This window comes from Dipodomys merriami, unplaced genomic scaffold, assembly GCF_024711535.1.
Source record: "Dipodomys merriami isolate MVZ:Mamm:240054 unplaced genomic scaffold, mDipMer1.0.p SCAF_7, whole genome shotgun sequence".
NCBI lineage: Eukaryota > Metazoa > Chordata > Mammalia > Rodentia > Heteromyidae > Dipodomys > Dipodomys merriami.
Window position 1 is genome coordinate 6167756 of NW_027206290.1, and position 17543 is coordinate 6185298.

Genomic DNA, 17543 nt, shown 5'->3' on the forward strand with positions numbered 1-17543 from the left:
CTACTTGAATTATGTTTTGTCTGTAAGATAAAAGAAAAGGCCACATTTCTTTTTCTTATATGCATTCATTACTGTGCTGTTATCATTTATGGAAAAGTCCTTTCACTACCGTATGGTAACAAGCTTTTACATAAACCAAATGCCCATATATGTTTGGGTCTGTTTCTGTATTCTTTATTCTGTTTCATTGGCCTTTCTATTTGGTGGTAGTGGTCTAGTTTCCTTTATTTTCCGCATTTCACTTCCTTTTGTTCCCTTCCCTTCTCCTTTCCTTCTTATCTCCTTCTCTCTTTCTCTCTTTCTCTCCTTTTCTCCCTCCCTCCCTTCCCTTCTCCATCCTTCCTTTCCTCCTTTCCTCCATTCCTGCTTCCTTCCTTCCTTCCTTCCTTCCTTCCTTCCTTCCTTCCTTCCTTCCTTTCTTCCTTCCTTCCTTCCTTCCCTCCCTCCTTCCTCCCTCCTTCCCTCCCTTCCTTCCTTCCTTCCTTGCTTCTTTCCTTCCTTCCTTCCTTCCTTTCTTTCCACATACTATGCATCCCAGGCTGTCCTCAAACTCATTACATATCCCAGGTTGTCTATAAACTCACAATCCTATCTCAGCCTCCTGAGTGCAGGAATTATAATTATGTACCACCAAACCCAGTTGGCACAGTTTCTTAATAGTTTTATTTATTTATTTATTTATTTATTTATTTATTTATTTATTTATTTATTTATTTATTTGGGGGGTCTGGTCGTGGGGCCTGAACTCTGGGCCTGGGCACTGTCCCTCAGATCTTCAGCTCAAGGCTAGCACTCTACCACTTGAGCCACAGTGCCGCTCCGGCTTTTTTCTTTTTGCTTATGTGGTGCTGAGGAATCGAACCCAGGGCCTCATGCATGCAAGGCAAGCGCTCTACCACTGAGCCACTTCCCAGCCCTTTAATAGTTATGTTTATTACAAGTTGATATTTAATGTAGTAATCACACCTTGTTCTTTTGCAAGAATGTACTGGCTAATTTTGGATCTCTCTTTTGGAGGTAGTGATGATAACATCTTGTGTTTAGCAAATTTTATTTAATTTTAAAATGACAGTTTCAGAGCTGCATTGTTGTAAGAGGATATGAGATCACCTCTCTTGGAATTAATGACATTTATTATAGTATTTCTTATACCTTGGGCCATATGGTCATAGCAACACTACATAATACTGGGGATATAGGTCAGGGGAAGCTCAAAAGAAACACACATATAAATACATTATATCAAATATCCACTCTTACTTCTTTTATCATTGTTGATAAATTAATACATTCATGGGACCATTCCTCATTTCTCAGATTGAATATCACTGCTCAGGTCTGCACAGAGTCCAATTAAATTCATAAAAATGTATTTGTATAATGTAAAATATGATTAATTTGAAACTACCAACAATATGAATATTGTTGAAAAGCAACTTGTACATACAAGATCTAGTGGGGAAAATTTGTTTTTCTGTATCTATGTGGGAGATTCAGATCCAGCCTTTGAAATGTCTTTCTGCAGATATTTGTGTGTGTGTGTGTGTGTGTGTGTGTGTGTGTTTCAGTTAGCTTCTTGGTGCACCTCAGGATTGATCCTTGTATACTTTTGCTATTATAGCTTAAATTCAACTCAAGATGCTAAAACAAATGAAAGTTGGAAATAATGCTATAAATTCTTATTATCATGAGTCAGTAATTCTTCATCATTCTCTAGGCTGCCATCCTTGCTAAGCTTTTACAAAAATATGTGGAATGCAACAAGAGTTGAATGTTAAAGGGGAAAACTAATTCTTTTATTAAATATTTATGGTATAGTATCTACATTTGGATTTTTATCTTTACAGATTAATGCAGCTGAATCAAAGATAACAAATCTAATATATCTAAAACATACCTTGGAACTTGTGGAACCTTTAAAGGTAATTTATATGTGAATATTATACAAAACATGTTAGGCACTATTTTTAAACTACTTATTTAGAAAATAATATTAACTTAGAGGAAGTTGTGAGACTATCCAATGAATTTCTGTACTTTTCTCTCTTTATACATATAGCACATACACAAATACATTGTCTTTATTGTTAATGATTATTATATCATTTGGAAGTAAGTTACAGCATCAAATACTGCAATATATCTCTTAAGAACAAGGATGTTCTCATATAACTACAGTGTAATTTTCATATTTAGGATTTATAATGTAGGTATAATACCATTACATGATGTACACCCTATAGTCAGTTTTTCAGTTTTAATATTCTTTTTTTTGGGGGGGGTTCTGTTTGTGGGGCCTGAACTCTGGGCCTGGGCACTGTCCCTCAGCTCTTCAGCTCAAGGCTAGCGCTCTACCACTTGAGCCACAGTGCCACTTCCCGCTTTTTTCTTTTTGCTTATGTGGTGCTGAGGAATCGACCCAGGGCCTCAGGCATGCAAGGCAAGCACTCTACCACTGAGCACCTTCCCAGCCCCAGTTGTTTTAATATTCTGTAAAGCATTTTTCCCCTGATACAGAGTTCAGTCCACAACCATGTATTGTTGAATTTAATGTCTTCAGACTTTCTTGTTTGGTTGTGGAGATATGGTCTTGCTAAGAAGTCCAAGCTAGTCATTAACTCATGATCTCCTTGTACCAGCTTCCTAAGAGCTGGGATTACATATACTTCTATGCCCAATGATATTATTTTTTTTCTTTTTTTGGTCAGTTGTGAGGCCTGAACTCTGGGCCTGGGCACTGTCCCTCAGCTCTTCAGCTCAAGGCTAGTGCTCTACTACTTGAGCCACAGTGCTACTTCTGGCTTTTTCTGCTTATGTGGTGCTAAGGAATTGAACCCAGGCCTCATGCATGTAAGGCAAGCACTCTACCACTGAGGAGTCACCTTCCCAGACCCCCACTGATATCTTTAAACCCTTAAAATGGAAAAATTTGTTTTCTTTCATGCATGATTTTATCATTTTGAAGATAAAACAACTTTTAGACAATTGGTAGGAATACAAAAATCTGACTAGTTTATAGAAATGTTAACAACATTCATCTTTTCTATTTTTTTTGTGGGAGTGCTGGGAATTGAACATATGGCCTGAATATGCTGAATGCACGATGTACTGTAGAGCTACGTTCCCAGCTTCTGCAACATACATCTTTTCATCTTGTGAAACAACTTCTAGAAAATGTGTCTGAAAAAGCTATTAAGAAATGTTGACCAGTCTTATTTCTGGTGATGACCATTGCTATATTATATATTAGTGAAAAACTATAGTTAGACTAAACTCCATTTATTAGAAGTAGTGCCTATTTGATTTTCACAGGATGGGATTGCTGCAAAAATTCTTCATATTCATGCTATCGTATTAAGTGGGGGGAAAAGAAGTACATATGATATGCTATTTTAGAGTATCTTTACTAAGGTAATATAACTATGAACAATTTAGTTTTTTCTTTGGGTTTCTGTGAACTTTCAAATTTTTATCAGGATGTATAATTAATTTTCTGTTCCAAAACAAAAAAGTTATAGATATTGTCTAAAATCACAGTATAATAAGAGGCAAATGTAAAGTTAACTATGAGTTCTCCTCTTTTCTGTTTATTTAATTAGTGATCCCTTATAATATCAAGCAAAATTAAATTTCATTTCCTACTTTTAGCATATTAGAATGGAGAAATCGCTTTATTTATAAATATACAAAGCATTTTTCTAGCCCAAATCTTAGAATTATGTAGAGAATAAATGTATAGCAGTAGCCCACTTCTGTTATTAATTGGATGTTAATTATTAGAAGATTAGAAAAATAGAAGGCATAAAAATGAAACACTGGATTACACTTACCAACCAAATACTTTTAAATCTGGAAAATGGGAAAATACAATTTGCCTAAAACATTTCTATGAAATAGAAATACTTCAAATATTTCTGTGAAGATAAAAATGAGAAAATGAATCAAGGAAGCATCTGATAAAGTATAAACTATTAGTTATATAAACTACTATGCTTAAATAATATTATAATTTGTTATCTTTAACTATTTTTATTTTGTTTCTTTTATAGATGACTCTGAAGGACTGTAGCACAACTTTATTAAGAGCTTACTATGGCTCCTTGGAAGACAACAGGTTTTTGTTACTTGTTAATAAAATAGATATTCTTTCCTATCTGATTATCACTGATTTTAAAAGCTTCAATCCTATTTGGATAAAAATTACTTGAATCTGTTTCACTTATTCATTAAAATTCTAATTATAAATTTCATTTGCAAGAGGAATAACTAGACTAAGAGCACATTGATTAATCAGTAATGACTGATAGAGTAGCATAAAAATTGAAACTCACGTACAAATTTAGTATTTAATGTTTTAACCATGGAAAAATGTACACATATAAAAACATACTTTCTTTGTTAAACCATGAAAGGCCTAATGTAGCCAAAAATAATAGTTATGCATATTTAATAGGAGCTAGTTACAGGTTAACTTTATTAATGTTAAATTGTTAACAGTCACACTCAGGTTTTTGAACAAAAAGATTTTTTATGCTTAAAATTATTTTATTGATTCAAGATTTATATTCTCTATAAGGCCACATACTAAGTTAATAATAAAACCAACTTAATTACATATAAAATACAAAACAGTATAAAGAAAAATGTTAGGTAAATAGGTCTACAAGATTTCTGATTTGCATAATCACTGCACCTGATTACTGACAGTTGTGAGATTCCTGTTACACTGAGAGTGTACCCTTAGTTACTTTGGCCTTTATTGAGGGCAGAAAGCAATGTGTTCTTTCTCTGAATCTGGACCTGACACTACTCTTTTTTTATTGTTAAAATACTGTACAGAGGGGTTACAATTACATGGGCAAGATAATGAGTACATTTCTTATCAAGCATTGTTGCCTCCTCCGTTGTTTCACTTTCCCATCCCTTCCCATCTCCACCACCCATCCCCCTAACCCCACCCACCCCTGCCCCCTGGCCAAAGTTGTAAAGTTCGTTTTTCGACATAACGACTTGTACATCTCATTGTTGCAATGGGTCTACCTGTATCCCTATTTAAACCATTTGTTTTTTCCCTTCCCCTCCACAAATTATGTCAACATTAAATACAGTGAAATCAGGGCTTATACTGTGGGGGAGGGACATACAGAGCAACAAAGAAATAATCTTATAAATATTTTAGAAACAATCCCATGAAAGAAAAAAAAACATTTGAATCCTTATCTTGGGGTTCATTTCACCTAACATCAATTTATCTGACCTTTTCTGCTTGTTTCAGACATATACTAGTTATTGCAAATAAGGGAAACCATGGGACCTGTGTTTCTTTGAGCCTGGCTTACTTCACTTAATATAATTTTTTCCATGTCTTTCCATTTCCTAACAAATAGGACAATGTCATTCTTTCTGATAGAGGCATAGAATTCCATTGTGTATATATACCACATTTTCTTGATCCATTCATCTACTGAGGGGCATCTGGGTTGGTTCCATATCTTAGCTATGGTAAATAATGCTGCAATAAACATAGTTGTGCTAGTAGCCTTAGTGTGGTCTTGTTTGTGATCATTTGTGATCATTCCCAAAAGTGGAATTGCTGGGTCATAGGGGAGCTCTATGTGGAGTCTTTTGAGGAACCTCCATACTGCTTTCCAAAGTGGTTGAACATTTTACACTCCCACCAACAATGCAGTAAGGTTCCCTTCTGTCCACATCCCCTCCAGCATCTGTTGTTATTAGAGTTCTTGATTATAGCCATTCTAACTGGGATGAGGTGGTATCTCAATGTTGTTTTGATTTGCATTTCTTTTATGGCTAGGGAGGTTGAGCATTTCTTCATGTGTCTATTGGCCATCCTTCTTCCCTCTTCACAGAAGTTTCTCTTTATGTCTTTAGCCCACTTATTTATTGGGCAGTTGTTTCTTTGAAAATTTGTTTTGGGGGGATTTAATTTTTTGAGTTCGAAGTATATTTTAGATATGAGATCTTGACCATTGTATGGCTAGTGAAGATCTTCTCCCACTCTGTGGGCTTTCTATTGATTTTGCTAGCTATGTCCTTTGCCATGCAGAAGCTTTGCAATTTCATGCAATCCCATTTGTCCATCCTTTCTTTGATTTGTTGTTTCTGGGTCTCTATTAAGAAAATTTCAGCCTGTGCCAAGGAGACCTAGGGTTTCTCCTATTTTATCCTGTAATGTTCTGAGAGTGTCTGCTTTGACTCCAAGGTCTTTGATCTACTTGAAGTTGATTCTGGTGCAGGGTGATATATAAGGATCTAGTCTTAGTTTTCTACAAGTAGTTAACCAGTTTTGCCAGCACCATTTACTGAAGAGGCTGTCTTTCTTCCATTCTATTTTTTTAGCTCCCTTATTGAAGATTAGATGGCTATAGGTCTGTAGGATCATTTCTGGATTTTCAATTCTATTTCATTGGTCCTGAGGTCTGTTCTTGTGCCAGTACCAAGCTGTTTTGATTACTATGGCTTTGTAGTAGAGTTTGAAATTTGGTACTGATATTCCTCCAGCACTGTTCTTTCTGTTAAGGATAGTTTTTGCTATTCAGGGTCTTTTATTGTTCCATATGAATTTTTGGATTGCCTCTTCTATTTCTTTGAAGAATGAGGTTGGAATATTGATAGGTATCCCATTGAATTTGTAGATAGCCTTGGGAAGTATTGCCATTTTCACATTGTTGATCTTTCCAATCCAGGAGCATGGGAGGTTTTTCTACTTTCTAAGTTCTGTTTTGATTTCCTTTTTCAGGTTTTTAAAGTTTTCATCATAGAGGTCCTTCACTTCTTTGGTTAAGTTAATTCCTAGGTATTTTATTTTTTGTGGGGCTGTTACGAATGGAGTTGCTTTCCTAATTTCAGCTACTTTTTTCTCATTGTTGGCATACAGAAAAGCCATTGATTTTTGAGGGTTAATTTTATACCCTGCTACTTTGCCAAAGTTTTGAATCAGCTTGAGTAATTTGGGAGTAGAGTCCTTGGGATTCTTTAAATACAAGATCATGTCATCTGCAAAGAGTGAGAGTTTTACTCCATCTTTCACTACTTGGATCCCCTTTATGTTTGCATCTTGTCTTATTGCTGTAGCTAGGCATTCTAATACTAGACTGAAGAGAAGTGGAGAGAGTAGACATCCTTGTGCAGAGGAGTCAGAATTACATGGGCAAGATAACGAGTACATTTCTTATCAAGCTCTATTGCCTTCTCTTTGTTTCCCCTTCCCATTACTTCCTATACACCCCCAACTCCTCCCACCTGATCCTACCCCCAACCACAAATTTGTAAAGTTCCTTTTTTGACATAATGACTTATTGTTGTAATTGGTCTGCCTGTATCCCTAGTTAAACAATTTGTTTTTTCCCTTCCCCTCCACAAATTATACCAACATCAAATACAGTGAAAGCAGGGGTTATACCCTGGGAGAGGGACATACAAAGCAACAAAGAAATCATCTTATAAATATGTTAGAAACAATTGCATGAAAGAAAAAAAACAATTTGAATACTGTGTGTTCATTTTTGTTGAATATCATGAACATTTTAATTTCCTTTCTAATCTCTTCCATGACCCACTGGAGACTCAACAGTGTGCTGTTCAGCCTACATGTGTTACAGGACTTTCTCTGGTGGCTTTTGGTGTTGAGTTCTAATTTTATTCCCTTGTGGTCTGAGAGAATGCAAGGTATAACTTCAGTGTTTCTGAATTTGAACAAGTTTGCTTTGTGAGCTAAAATGTGGTCTATTTTGGAAAATGTTCCATGTGCTGCTGCGAAAAATGTGTATTCTGATGCTGTTGGGTAAAATATTCAGTAGATGTCTGTTAAATCTAGTTCACCTATGCAGTTATTTAGATCTGCAGTTTCTCTGTTGAGTTTTTGTGGAGTTGATCTATCTAGTGGGGATAGTGGTGTGTTAAAGTCCCCAACAATTAATGTCTTTGCATCTATGTGAGATTTAAGGGAAAGTAGTGTTTTTTGGATAAATTTGGGTGCTCCGTTGTTTGGTGAATAGATATTAAAAATAGTAATATCCTCCTGAAGGAGAGATCCCTTAATTAGTATATAACAACCTTCTTTATCTCTTCTCACTAATTTTAATTTGAAGCCTATTTTATCTGATATTAGGATTGCAACTCCTGCCTGTTCGGGGGGGGGGGGGCATTTGCTTGGTAGATTTTATTCCAGCCTTTCACTTTCAAAATATGTTTGTTTTTATGGGCAAGGTATGGCTCCTGAAAACAGCAGATAGAAGGATCTTGTTTAATCCAACTAGCAGTCTATGTCACTTAATTGGAGAGGAGAGTTAAGTCCATTAATGTTGAGAGTTAGGACTGAGAGGTATTTGGGAGTTCCTGCCATTTTATTCACCTTCTTGGGGGCTGCGGCAACTGGGTTCTTCCTATGGTTCTTGGATTCTCAGTTTGGGTGTGTTTTCTTGGCCTTTATTGTGGTCTTGTTGGTTTTCTATGTGTAGGACATCTTTAAGTATCTTTTGTAGGGCTGGTTTGGTGGAGATATGTCATTTCAGTTTTTCTTTGCTATGGAAGGTTTTTATTTGGCCTTCAGTTATGAAGGAGAGTTTAGATGGGTACAGTATTCTTGGTTGATAGTTGTTTGTCTTTAGGGCATGGCATATATCATTCCAGGCTCTTCTTGTTTAATTGTCTCTGTTGAGAAATCTGAGGTGATTCTAATTTGTTTCCCTTTATAGGTGATTGATCTTTTCTTCTTGAGAGTTTTAAGGATCTTTTCCTTGGTCTGAATTGATCCTGTGCGGATTATAATGTGATCATGGGAGGTCCTGTTCTGGTCTGGTCTATTTGGGGTTCTAAACACTTCTTGTATCTTAATAGGCCTATCTTTTTGCATGTTTGGGAAGTTCTCTGCTAGGATCCTGTTAAACAAATTTCCTAGACCATTAACTTCTAGGATCCCTAACACTACTCTTGATAGGCAGTGTGAAGTGTTTGAGAGAATGATCATCAAGAATAATTTATAATTCTTTAATTTTTACTCACAGAAATGGTCTGTTATGTATAATCTGGAAGATATATTTATACATTTTAGAACTGTATTTAATGGTGTCATATTATTTTAGAATAGTCCTTACTGATGAAATAGTTTCTTTTCACCATCCTAGCTCTAACTTACATAATTATAAGTATTTATTATTTATTTTCAAATAACCTTCAACAAAATTTACTATCATTAACTATGATTCAAATTATAAATGAAAGTAGCTGTTTGACTTATTACATGTGATTTTTTTTAACCTTAATTTTAGGTTTGGGATCATACTTGAGAAGATCAAAACAGTTATCAATGATGATGCAAGATACATGAAAGGATGTCTGAATATGAGGACTCAGAAGTGCTATGCTGTGAGGTCTAACATAAATGAATTTCTTGATATTGCTAGGAGAACCTATACAGAGATTGTAGATGACATAGCAGGTAATTTATCTGAGAATATTTTCTGTATTTTTAGGACTAAAACAATCATTAGTACATGCTATGCTTTTTCACTGATGATAAACAACTAGCTATGCATTGTTTTTTTTTTAAATCATAAAACTGCTAATTGCTCTTAATTGATACTTAAGGAACCTCACTTTTAAAAAAAAATGTAAATGTCAAATGTTATAGTGTATCTTTTCTCTAAATTTAAATAGGGAGTTACCTTCATACAACACTGTGTCAGTTATATGAACTATACAGGGCTATCATTACTCAATTTTCCATTGAGCCAGTCTAGTAATTCCATTTTTTCCAATTTCTTTTTTAATATATATTTTTATTGTAAAGATACTGTACCGAGGCTTCACAGTTACATGAGTAAGGTAATGAGTACATTTCCTATTGAGCATTGTTACCCCTTCCCTTGTTTTTCCCCTTACCATCCCTTCCCTCCCTACTTCCCCAACTCCTTTCCCCACCTTTCTACATCCCCCCTCACCCCCGTGCCCCAGAAGTTTTAAAGTTTGTTTTTAACATAGTGTCTTATACATCTCATTGCTACAATAGGTCCACCTGTATCCTTATTTCAGCATTTTGTTATTTCCTTTCCCCTCCCTAATTTAGAAAAATGTATATATAAGATGCAGGGCACTGGAATCAAATACAGTGAAAACAGGGGTTATACTGTAGGGGAAGAACATCAAAAGAAACAAAAAAATCACATAGTACATTATAAGTACATTAAAAACAACAGCAGCAAAGATAAATCTCCTGTGTCCCTATCTTGGGGTTCATTTTGCTTAGCATCATCTTATATGGTCATATATACATAGCATTTGACCTTTTCTGCTTGTCCTAGACATAAAGAGAGACTTATCTGAAGAGGAAATAAGAATGGCCATTAGACACATGAAGAAATACTCAACTTCTCTAGCCATAAAAGAAATGCAAATCAAAACAACATTGAGATTCTACCTCATCCCAGTTAGAATGGCTGTAATCAAGAAATCTAGTAACAGATGCTGGAGAGGATGTGGCCAAAAGGGAGCCCTACTGCATTGCTGGTGGGAGTATTCAACCACTCTGGGAAGCAGTATGGAGGTTCCTCAAAAGACTCCACATAGAGCTCCCCTATGACCCAGCAGTCCCATTTTTGGGCATTTACCCAATCACAAACAAGGTCATACTAAAGCTACCAGCACAACTATGCTTATTGCAGCATTATTCACCATAGCTAAGATATGGAACCAACCTAGATGCCCTTAGTAGATGAATGGATCAAGAAAATGTGAAATATATATGCACACACACAATGGAAATTCTGTGCCCCCATCAGAAAGAATGACACAGCCCCATTTGTTAGGAAAAGGAAAGACTTGGAAAGAATTATATTAAGTGAAGTAAGCCAGACCCAAAGAAAAATAGGTCCCATGGTTTCCCTTATTTGCAGTCTAGTAATTCTTTTAACAAGGATTTACTAAACTCTTATTATATATGGAAATTAATCTGAATAGTTGGAATACATAGTGACTTAAAGTCCCTGTCCTTATAGTTTGTATTATGTGGATAAGGCAGACAGTAAAGAAGTAAACACATAATTCACATGTATGTTGTATAATATACATGTATCAATAATCAATAGGTATCGGTCAGAAGAATCATGTAATTTCACATGGATATAAGATACATGAAGGAAAATAGAGGTTAGAGGAGTCAGAGAGTCACTGGAGGGCCTTCCATAGAGGAAGGGAAAGTTTATAGTAGATAGAATACCCTGAGGAGGTGTTCTACTCACTCAGAGTAGTATAAACTGAAGCACAGAGGATTAAGGTGACCTCAAAATATGAGTAAGGATAGAATATGACATTTCTTTACACAACTAATAAGAGATAAGAACAAAAATGTAGAGAGGGAAGTAGCATTTATGTGTACCCTCCCTCCCCACCGGCCAGGAGAATGTAGAGGTACTGAAATGTTTTTCCCTTGTGGAGTAAAACTGATAATAGTAATAGTAACAACAACAACAATAATAATGATAAAAAAAACCGATGAAACTAAGTGATATACGGGCAGGAAGACCACTTTAAGTTGTTGTGCATTAGCTAGTTGTGGAGAAATACACCTGTAGTTCTAGCTACTCTTTTTTTTTTTTTTTTGGCCAGTCTTGGGCCTTGAATCTGGGCCCTAGACTTGTTTTGCTCAAGGCTAGCAGTCTACCACTTAAGCCACACCACCACTTCTGCTTTTTCTGAGTAGTTTCTTGGAGATAAGCATCTCCTAGACTTTCCCAGGTCAGCTTCAAACCATGATCCTCAGATCTCAGCCTCCTGAGTATCTAGGATTACAGGCATGAGCCACTAGTACCCAATTCCAGCTACTCTATAATAGGAGAATTGTGGTTGGAGGCCAGCTCAGGGAAAAAGTTTGCAGAATCCCATCTTGAAAAACAAGCCAGGAGTGGAAGTGAATCCCAGCTATGCAGGTGTCATAGATAGGAAAATAGTAGACCAGAGCTAGCAGTATCTGAAGCAAGACCCCATCTGAAAAACAACTAAAAGCAAATGGCTGAGGTATGGCTTTATGTGGTAGAGCACCTGCCTACCTAGTGGAATACCCTGAATTCAAACCCAGTACTGCAGGAAAAAGGTTGATATTATTAACATAGTTAATACTATTACCTTCCTAACAATAATTAGGGTGATAGCAGTATATGGGAGACAAGAAGAGTAAGATGCAAGGATTGAAAGAAAAATTGATAGGGATTAATTATGTCCATGGTAAAATGAAGCAATTAGGTCAAAGTGAGATTTCTATTACTGAAATGATGAAATATGAAATGATTAAAAACAGGAAAATTAGGAAGATTCTTTTTGGGTCCCGTCATGGGGCCTGAACTCTGGGCCTGGGCGCTGTCCCTCAGCTTTTCAGCTCAAGGCTAGCACTCTACCACTTGATCCACAGCACCACTTCTGGCTTTTATCTTTTTGCTTATGTGGTGCTGAGGAATTGAACCCAGGGCCTCATGCATGCAAGGCAAGCGCTCTACCACTGAGCCACCTTCCCAGCCCCTAGGAAGATGTTTTGAGTAGTAAAGATGTTATTCTTTTTCTGGTAATGTTCAAAATCGAGATTATATTAGAAATACAAACATATAACTATATTGTGGGAAGTTAGAAATTAACTTGGAATAGTTGGATTTTTTCTAGGAATCATCTCTTAAGTTTTATGAATATTTTCTGTAATCAGATATATTTGTAGAGGAATTTTATATTCTGAATTAGTTCTTGCAATCATTCATGTAAATATTCTGTTATTAAAAACTAGAATGAATAATATATCAAATGTTAATATTTCAAAGGCTGGAGGTGTAACTCAGTGGTAGAACACCTACCTAATTGAACTCCAATACTGCAAAAAGCAAATAAGAAAACAAAAAACGTATAACATTCCTCACCTAGAGTATGAAATCTTTTTAGTTTTTATTTGTATAATTTAGTTTTGTTAAAAAAATGCTTATCAGGAATGCCTTTTCCCTTCTATTCTTCGAGGAAGGATATGGCCATATCTTTTATTTTTTCTTTTGTGCTGGTTCCGGAGCTTGAGCTTAGAGCCTGGGCAGTGTCCTTGTGGTTTTTTTGGTCAAGCTTAGTGTCCTATCACTTGGGTCACACCTTCACTTCATGCTTTGGAGTTATTCATTAGAGATGAGTCTCAAGAACTTTCCTGCCCAGGCTGGCTTTGAACTGGGATCCTCAGATATCACCTTCTTAAGTAGCTAGAATTATAAGCATAAGTCACTGATGCTGAAGAGTCACCAAATCTTTTTGACATCAAATATTTTAATAGTTAAAGTAACACTAACTTTCTTATTACCTATAAAATAATAAGAAAAATTTGTTTGATGATTGATATAAAAAAGAACAATTTAATCATAAAAATTCTCTTATTTTTTCTTTGTTTTGGACACTAGGAATGATATCACAACTTGCAGAAAAGTACAGTCTTCCTCTAAGGACAAGTTTTAGCTCCGCTCGAGGATTTTTCATCCAGATGACTACAGATTGTACAGCACTCCCCAGTGATCAACTTCCTTCAGAATTTATCAAGGTTCATTCTGGAGTGGTTAGGAAATAATTGTTCTAGAGGTTTCAGTTAAATTAACACGTTTTTTTCACCACTCCTTGACTTTTACATGCCAAATTTCTGAGTATTCTATGTATTACTTTTTCTTCTATTCCTTCCTGCCACCTAGCAGCTATGCCATCTACAGTGAGTTATAAACACTTTCAGAGAAAAATCAAACTCAGTGTTACCCACATTGGGGGAGCTTAGCTTGAGAAGATAAAGTAAATGAAGAAATTAAGTCCAAAAAGTAATATTGATAAAGAGATTAGGAAAATATCTTTCCACTTTTTTTTTGCCAGTCCACCTGAACTCTGCGCCTGGGCACTGTCCCTCAGCTCTTCAGCTCAAGGCGAGCTCTCTACCGCTTGAGCCACAGCGCCACATCCGGCTTTTTCTGTTTATGTGGTGCTGAGGAATCGAACCCAGAGCCTCATGCATGCAAGGCAAGCACTCTACCACTGAGCCACCTTCCTAGCCCATCTTTCCACTTTTTATTTTAGGTAGCTCTCCAGACATATTTGCTCATTAAAGATTTGAAAAATCCCAAAGAAGAAAATCTACTTAACATTTTAAAACTAGCATTTCCCAAACATTTGGACCATGTGAATACTTTTTCCTGTATATTTATTTATTCCTCCACAGTATATTAGCATGGGAAAATGTTTTTTTGTTTGTTTGTTTCCCAGTCCTGGGGCTTGAACTCAGGGCCTGGGCACTATCTCTGAGCTTCTTTTTTTGCTCAAGGCTAGCACTCTACCACTTGAACCACAGCATCAATTCCAGTTTTTTCTGTTTATATGTGGTACTAAGGAATCAAACCCAGGACTTCATGCATGCTAGGCAAGCACTCTACCACTAAGCCACATTCCCATCGCATAGTGTGGGAAAATTTAACCCAGACTAACCTTGCCTTTTTTGTTTTTAAAGAGCATCTTTTAATAAAAGCAAGCATATATAAACAAAGTTTATATATATTGGGTTTCATGTATCTATGTATGCAAGTTAAATGACATATATATACACATACATACATATGTGTACACATAATATAGAATTACCAAGGAATATAGGCCAGATTAAGCAAACTCCATAAAGGTGTTAAGGATTGGAGTTTGGATATGTGAGAAGGATTGAAACAGGAGTCCAATATGAAGTGAGGTTTACTAATGTTTGTTATCCATATCACTTGATAATTATGATACAGGTTGTGTACATCATTCTTATAGGGCTCTTTTAAAATCTATCAAGATACTCATGTTGAATGGTCTGGGGTAAACTTCTTTTTCTCTTTCACAATACTGTATATGAATATTTAATAATTAGCCTACATACTTATATTTTGATTATATAAATGTATATATTTTATTTCACATGCATATGCATATATCTTGACATTTATTTTTTAACTTCCTACCAGATTTCTAAAGTGAAAAATTCTTATAGCTTCACATCAGCAGATTTACTTAAAATGAATGAAAGATGCCAAGAGTCTTTGCGAGAAATTTATCACATGACTTACATGTAAGATCATTTGAAGTATCTGAATATTGAATTAAATTATTTTGAGGAACTGTGATAAATTTAATTAACTTTTTGTCTGATTATAGATTATTTTCAAACTATTAATGCTAGGAAAGGAAGTCTATCATTTTGATGTGGAGCACTGAACCTTACTGAAGCATCAGGGCAAATTTAGTTGCAAAAAACAAAATCCATGATAATGAATACTTCTGAAATGTGAATAACACTGTGATGTAGTGTTTGGAATATCATGGACTTATATCGAGTTTATTTTGTTTATTCTTTTCTAGTAATCTGTAAGGCCTAGACTTCTCATACCCTGGTATTTCAAGAGCAACATCATAATCATGCCAATTCTTTTTCTGTTCATGAAATAGTAGCAATACAGTTAGAAGGAATAGAACATTTAGAATTGCTGGGCTAAAACAGTAAAGAGAAAAGCCAGGCTTTCAAAATAGGTCGAAGGTGTAGACAATAATACATAGCCAATTTATATATTTATCATTATAAGGAAGGGGGAAAAACCCTTTGCATTATATAACAGTGTAACCCTGCTATATAAAACCTCAACTAATTATGTTTGGAGGCAAGGCTCAAGTGGTAGAGCCTCTATCTAGCAAGCATGAATCCCTGACCACCAAAAAGTTAAGTGATTATGTTATTCTGATATGTGTGTGGATATGGGAGTGGGCAGTGGACGAGAAAGGAAGGAGAAATGAGAGACAGAAATATAGCACTTTTTGTGTTGAGTTGAATGTTTGCAAAAGTAAAATTATTAGCAGATGAGATCTTTTCAAGAACAGGGTAAGTGCGATTTGGCCTCTTTGAAACTATTTGTTTGCTTGCTTGCTTGTTATTTATATTGGTGCTAGACATGGGGCTTGAACTTAATCTGTACACTGTCTGTGAGATTCTTTGCTCAGGCTAGAGCTCTATGACTTGAGCCACAGCACCACTTCCAGACTTTTCTGAGTAGTTTATTGAAGATAAGAGTCTCATGGACTTTCCTGCCTGGACTGGATTTGAACTGCCATCAGATTTCAGCCTCCTAAGTAGCTAAGATTACAAATATGATATGAGCCAACAGCACCTGGCCCAGATTTTTTTTTTTGGCAATTAATTTGAGATAAGAATCTCACAGACTTTCTTGTCCATGCTGGCTTCAACTGTGATCCTTAGATCTCAACCTCTTGAGTAGTTGGGATTACAGGTGTGAGCCACCAATCTGGCTGAAACTTTTATCTTTTATAAAATACAGCCTTTTATTAATAAAGATTGGTCTCATTAATAATAAAAGCAGTCCTTTGGGGGGGGGTCATGGAGCTTGAATTCTGGGCCTGGGCACTGTCCCTCAGCTCTTCAGCTCAAGGCTAATGCTCTACCACTTGAGCCACAGCACCACTTCCAGTTTTCTGTGGTTTATTGGGGATAAGACTTTCTTGCCCGGGCTGGCTTTGAACCTCAATCCTCAGATCTCAGCCTCCTGAGTAGCTAGGATTACAGGCGTGAGCCACCGGTGCCCAGCTAAAGCAGTCATTTTTAAAGTTCAGTTTTACTACACCAGAAAATGTGTTGTCACTAAGTAGTTATGATCTTGAACAGAAGATTCCATTTCTTCATCTTATTAAAATGAGATAACTTGAGTAATGGATATATTTTATAGTGTATAGCTCAATATTATTTTACCTCAGGAAATGAATTTAATATTATTCTAAAATTACATTTTGTATCCTTCAAAACAAAAAGCATTGTCACATGTTTTACCAAAATTGTACTTTCAGGATAGTGTGTAAACTTCTTGGTGAGATATATGAACATATTCATTGCTTATATAAACTCTCCGACACTGTGTCAATGCTGGACATGCTACTGTCATTTGCTCATGCCTGTACTCTTTCTGACTATGGTAAGTTACTTTCTTTGGAATAGACAAATTTCATACTAAAGTTTGTATTCTAGTCAAATATATATTTAAAACAATTATGCATATTTTACATAGTCTCTTAGCTATAAGATACAAAATACAGAAAAGCGTTGTTTAAAACTCAAAATTTCATTCATTCAGAAACTGATAAATCAATGAAGATATTGCCAGAAATTTTAAAGGTTTTCCAAATAAGAAAGACTGCAGAGCTGTCTCCTTGGTGAAGATTTCAGTGCTTCAGATCCAAATCTTAATACCCACTAGAAATTCTGCCTTTTCATATATTAGCTGTTTAGATGTGTGCAAGGTAAAATGAGGAAATATATCCATTATTTTTGTGTCTCAAGCCTGTATATAGTTCTTGAATTTAAATATAGAGTAATTTTGTAATGTTAACTGAATACTTCAATCAAAGTAACCCCTGACATTTTTTTATCCAATTTATTATCTATTTAGCATGCTAATCTATAGGACTACTATAGGATTAAAACCACATAAGACATGACATTC

At 35.6% G+C, this 17543-nt stretch overlaps 1 protein-coding gene across 2 annotated transcripts in view; it reads left to right on the top strand.

The window, feature by feature from the left end:
* The window catches only part of Msh4 (mutS homolog 4), a 76333-nt gene that overhangs the window by 37134 nt on the left and 21656 nt on the right, over positions 1 to 17543 (top strand). For both annotated transcript variants that reach the window (XM_070007310.1, XM_070007309.1), the window contains exons 9-14: positions 1848 to 1922; positions 4050 to 4114; positions 9291 to 9460; positions 13434 to 13570; positions 15006 to 15109; positions 16891 to 17015. In XM_070007310.1, the coding sequence (XP_069863411.1) occupies positions 1848 to 1922; positions 4050 to 4114; positions 9291 to 9460; positions 13434 to 13570; positions 15006 to 15109; positions 16891 to 17015 (676 nt within the window). The remainder of the gene's footprint in view (positions 1 to 1847; positions 1923 to 4049; positions 4115 to 9290; positions 9461 to 13433; positions 13571 to 15005; positions 15110 to 16890; positions 17016 to 17543) is intronic.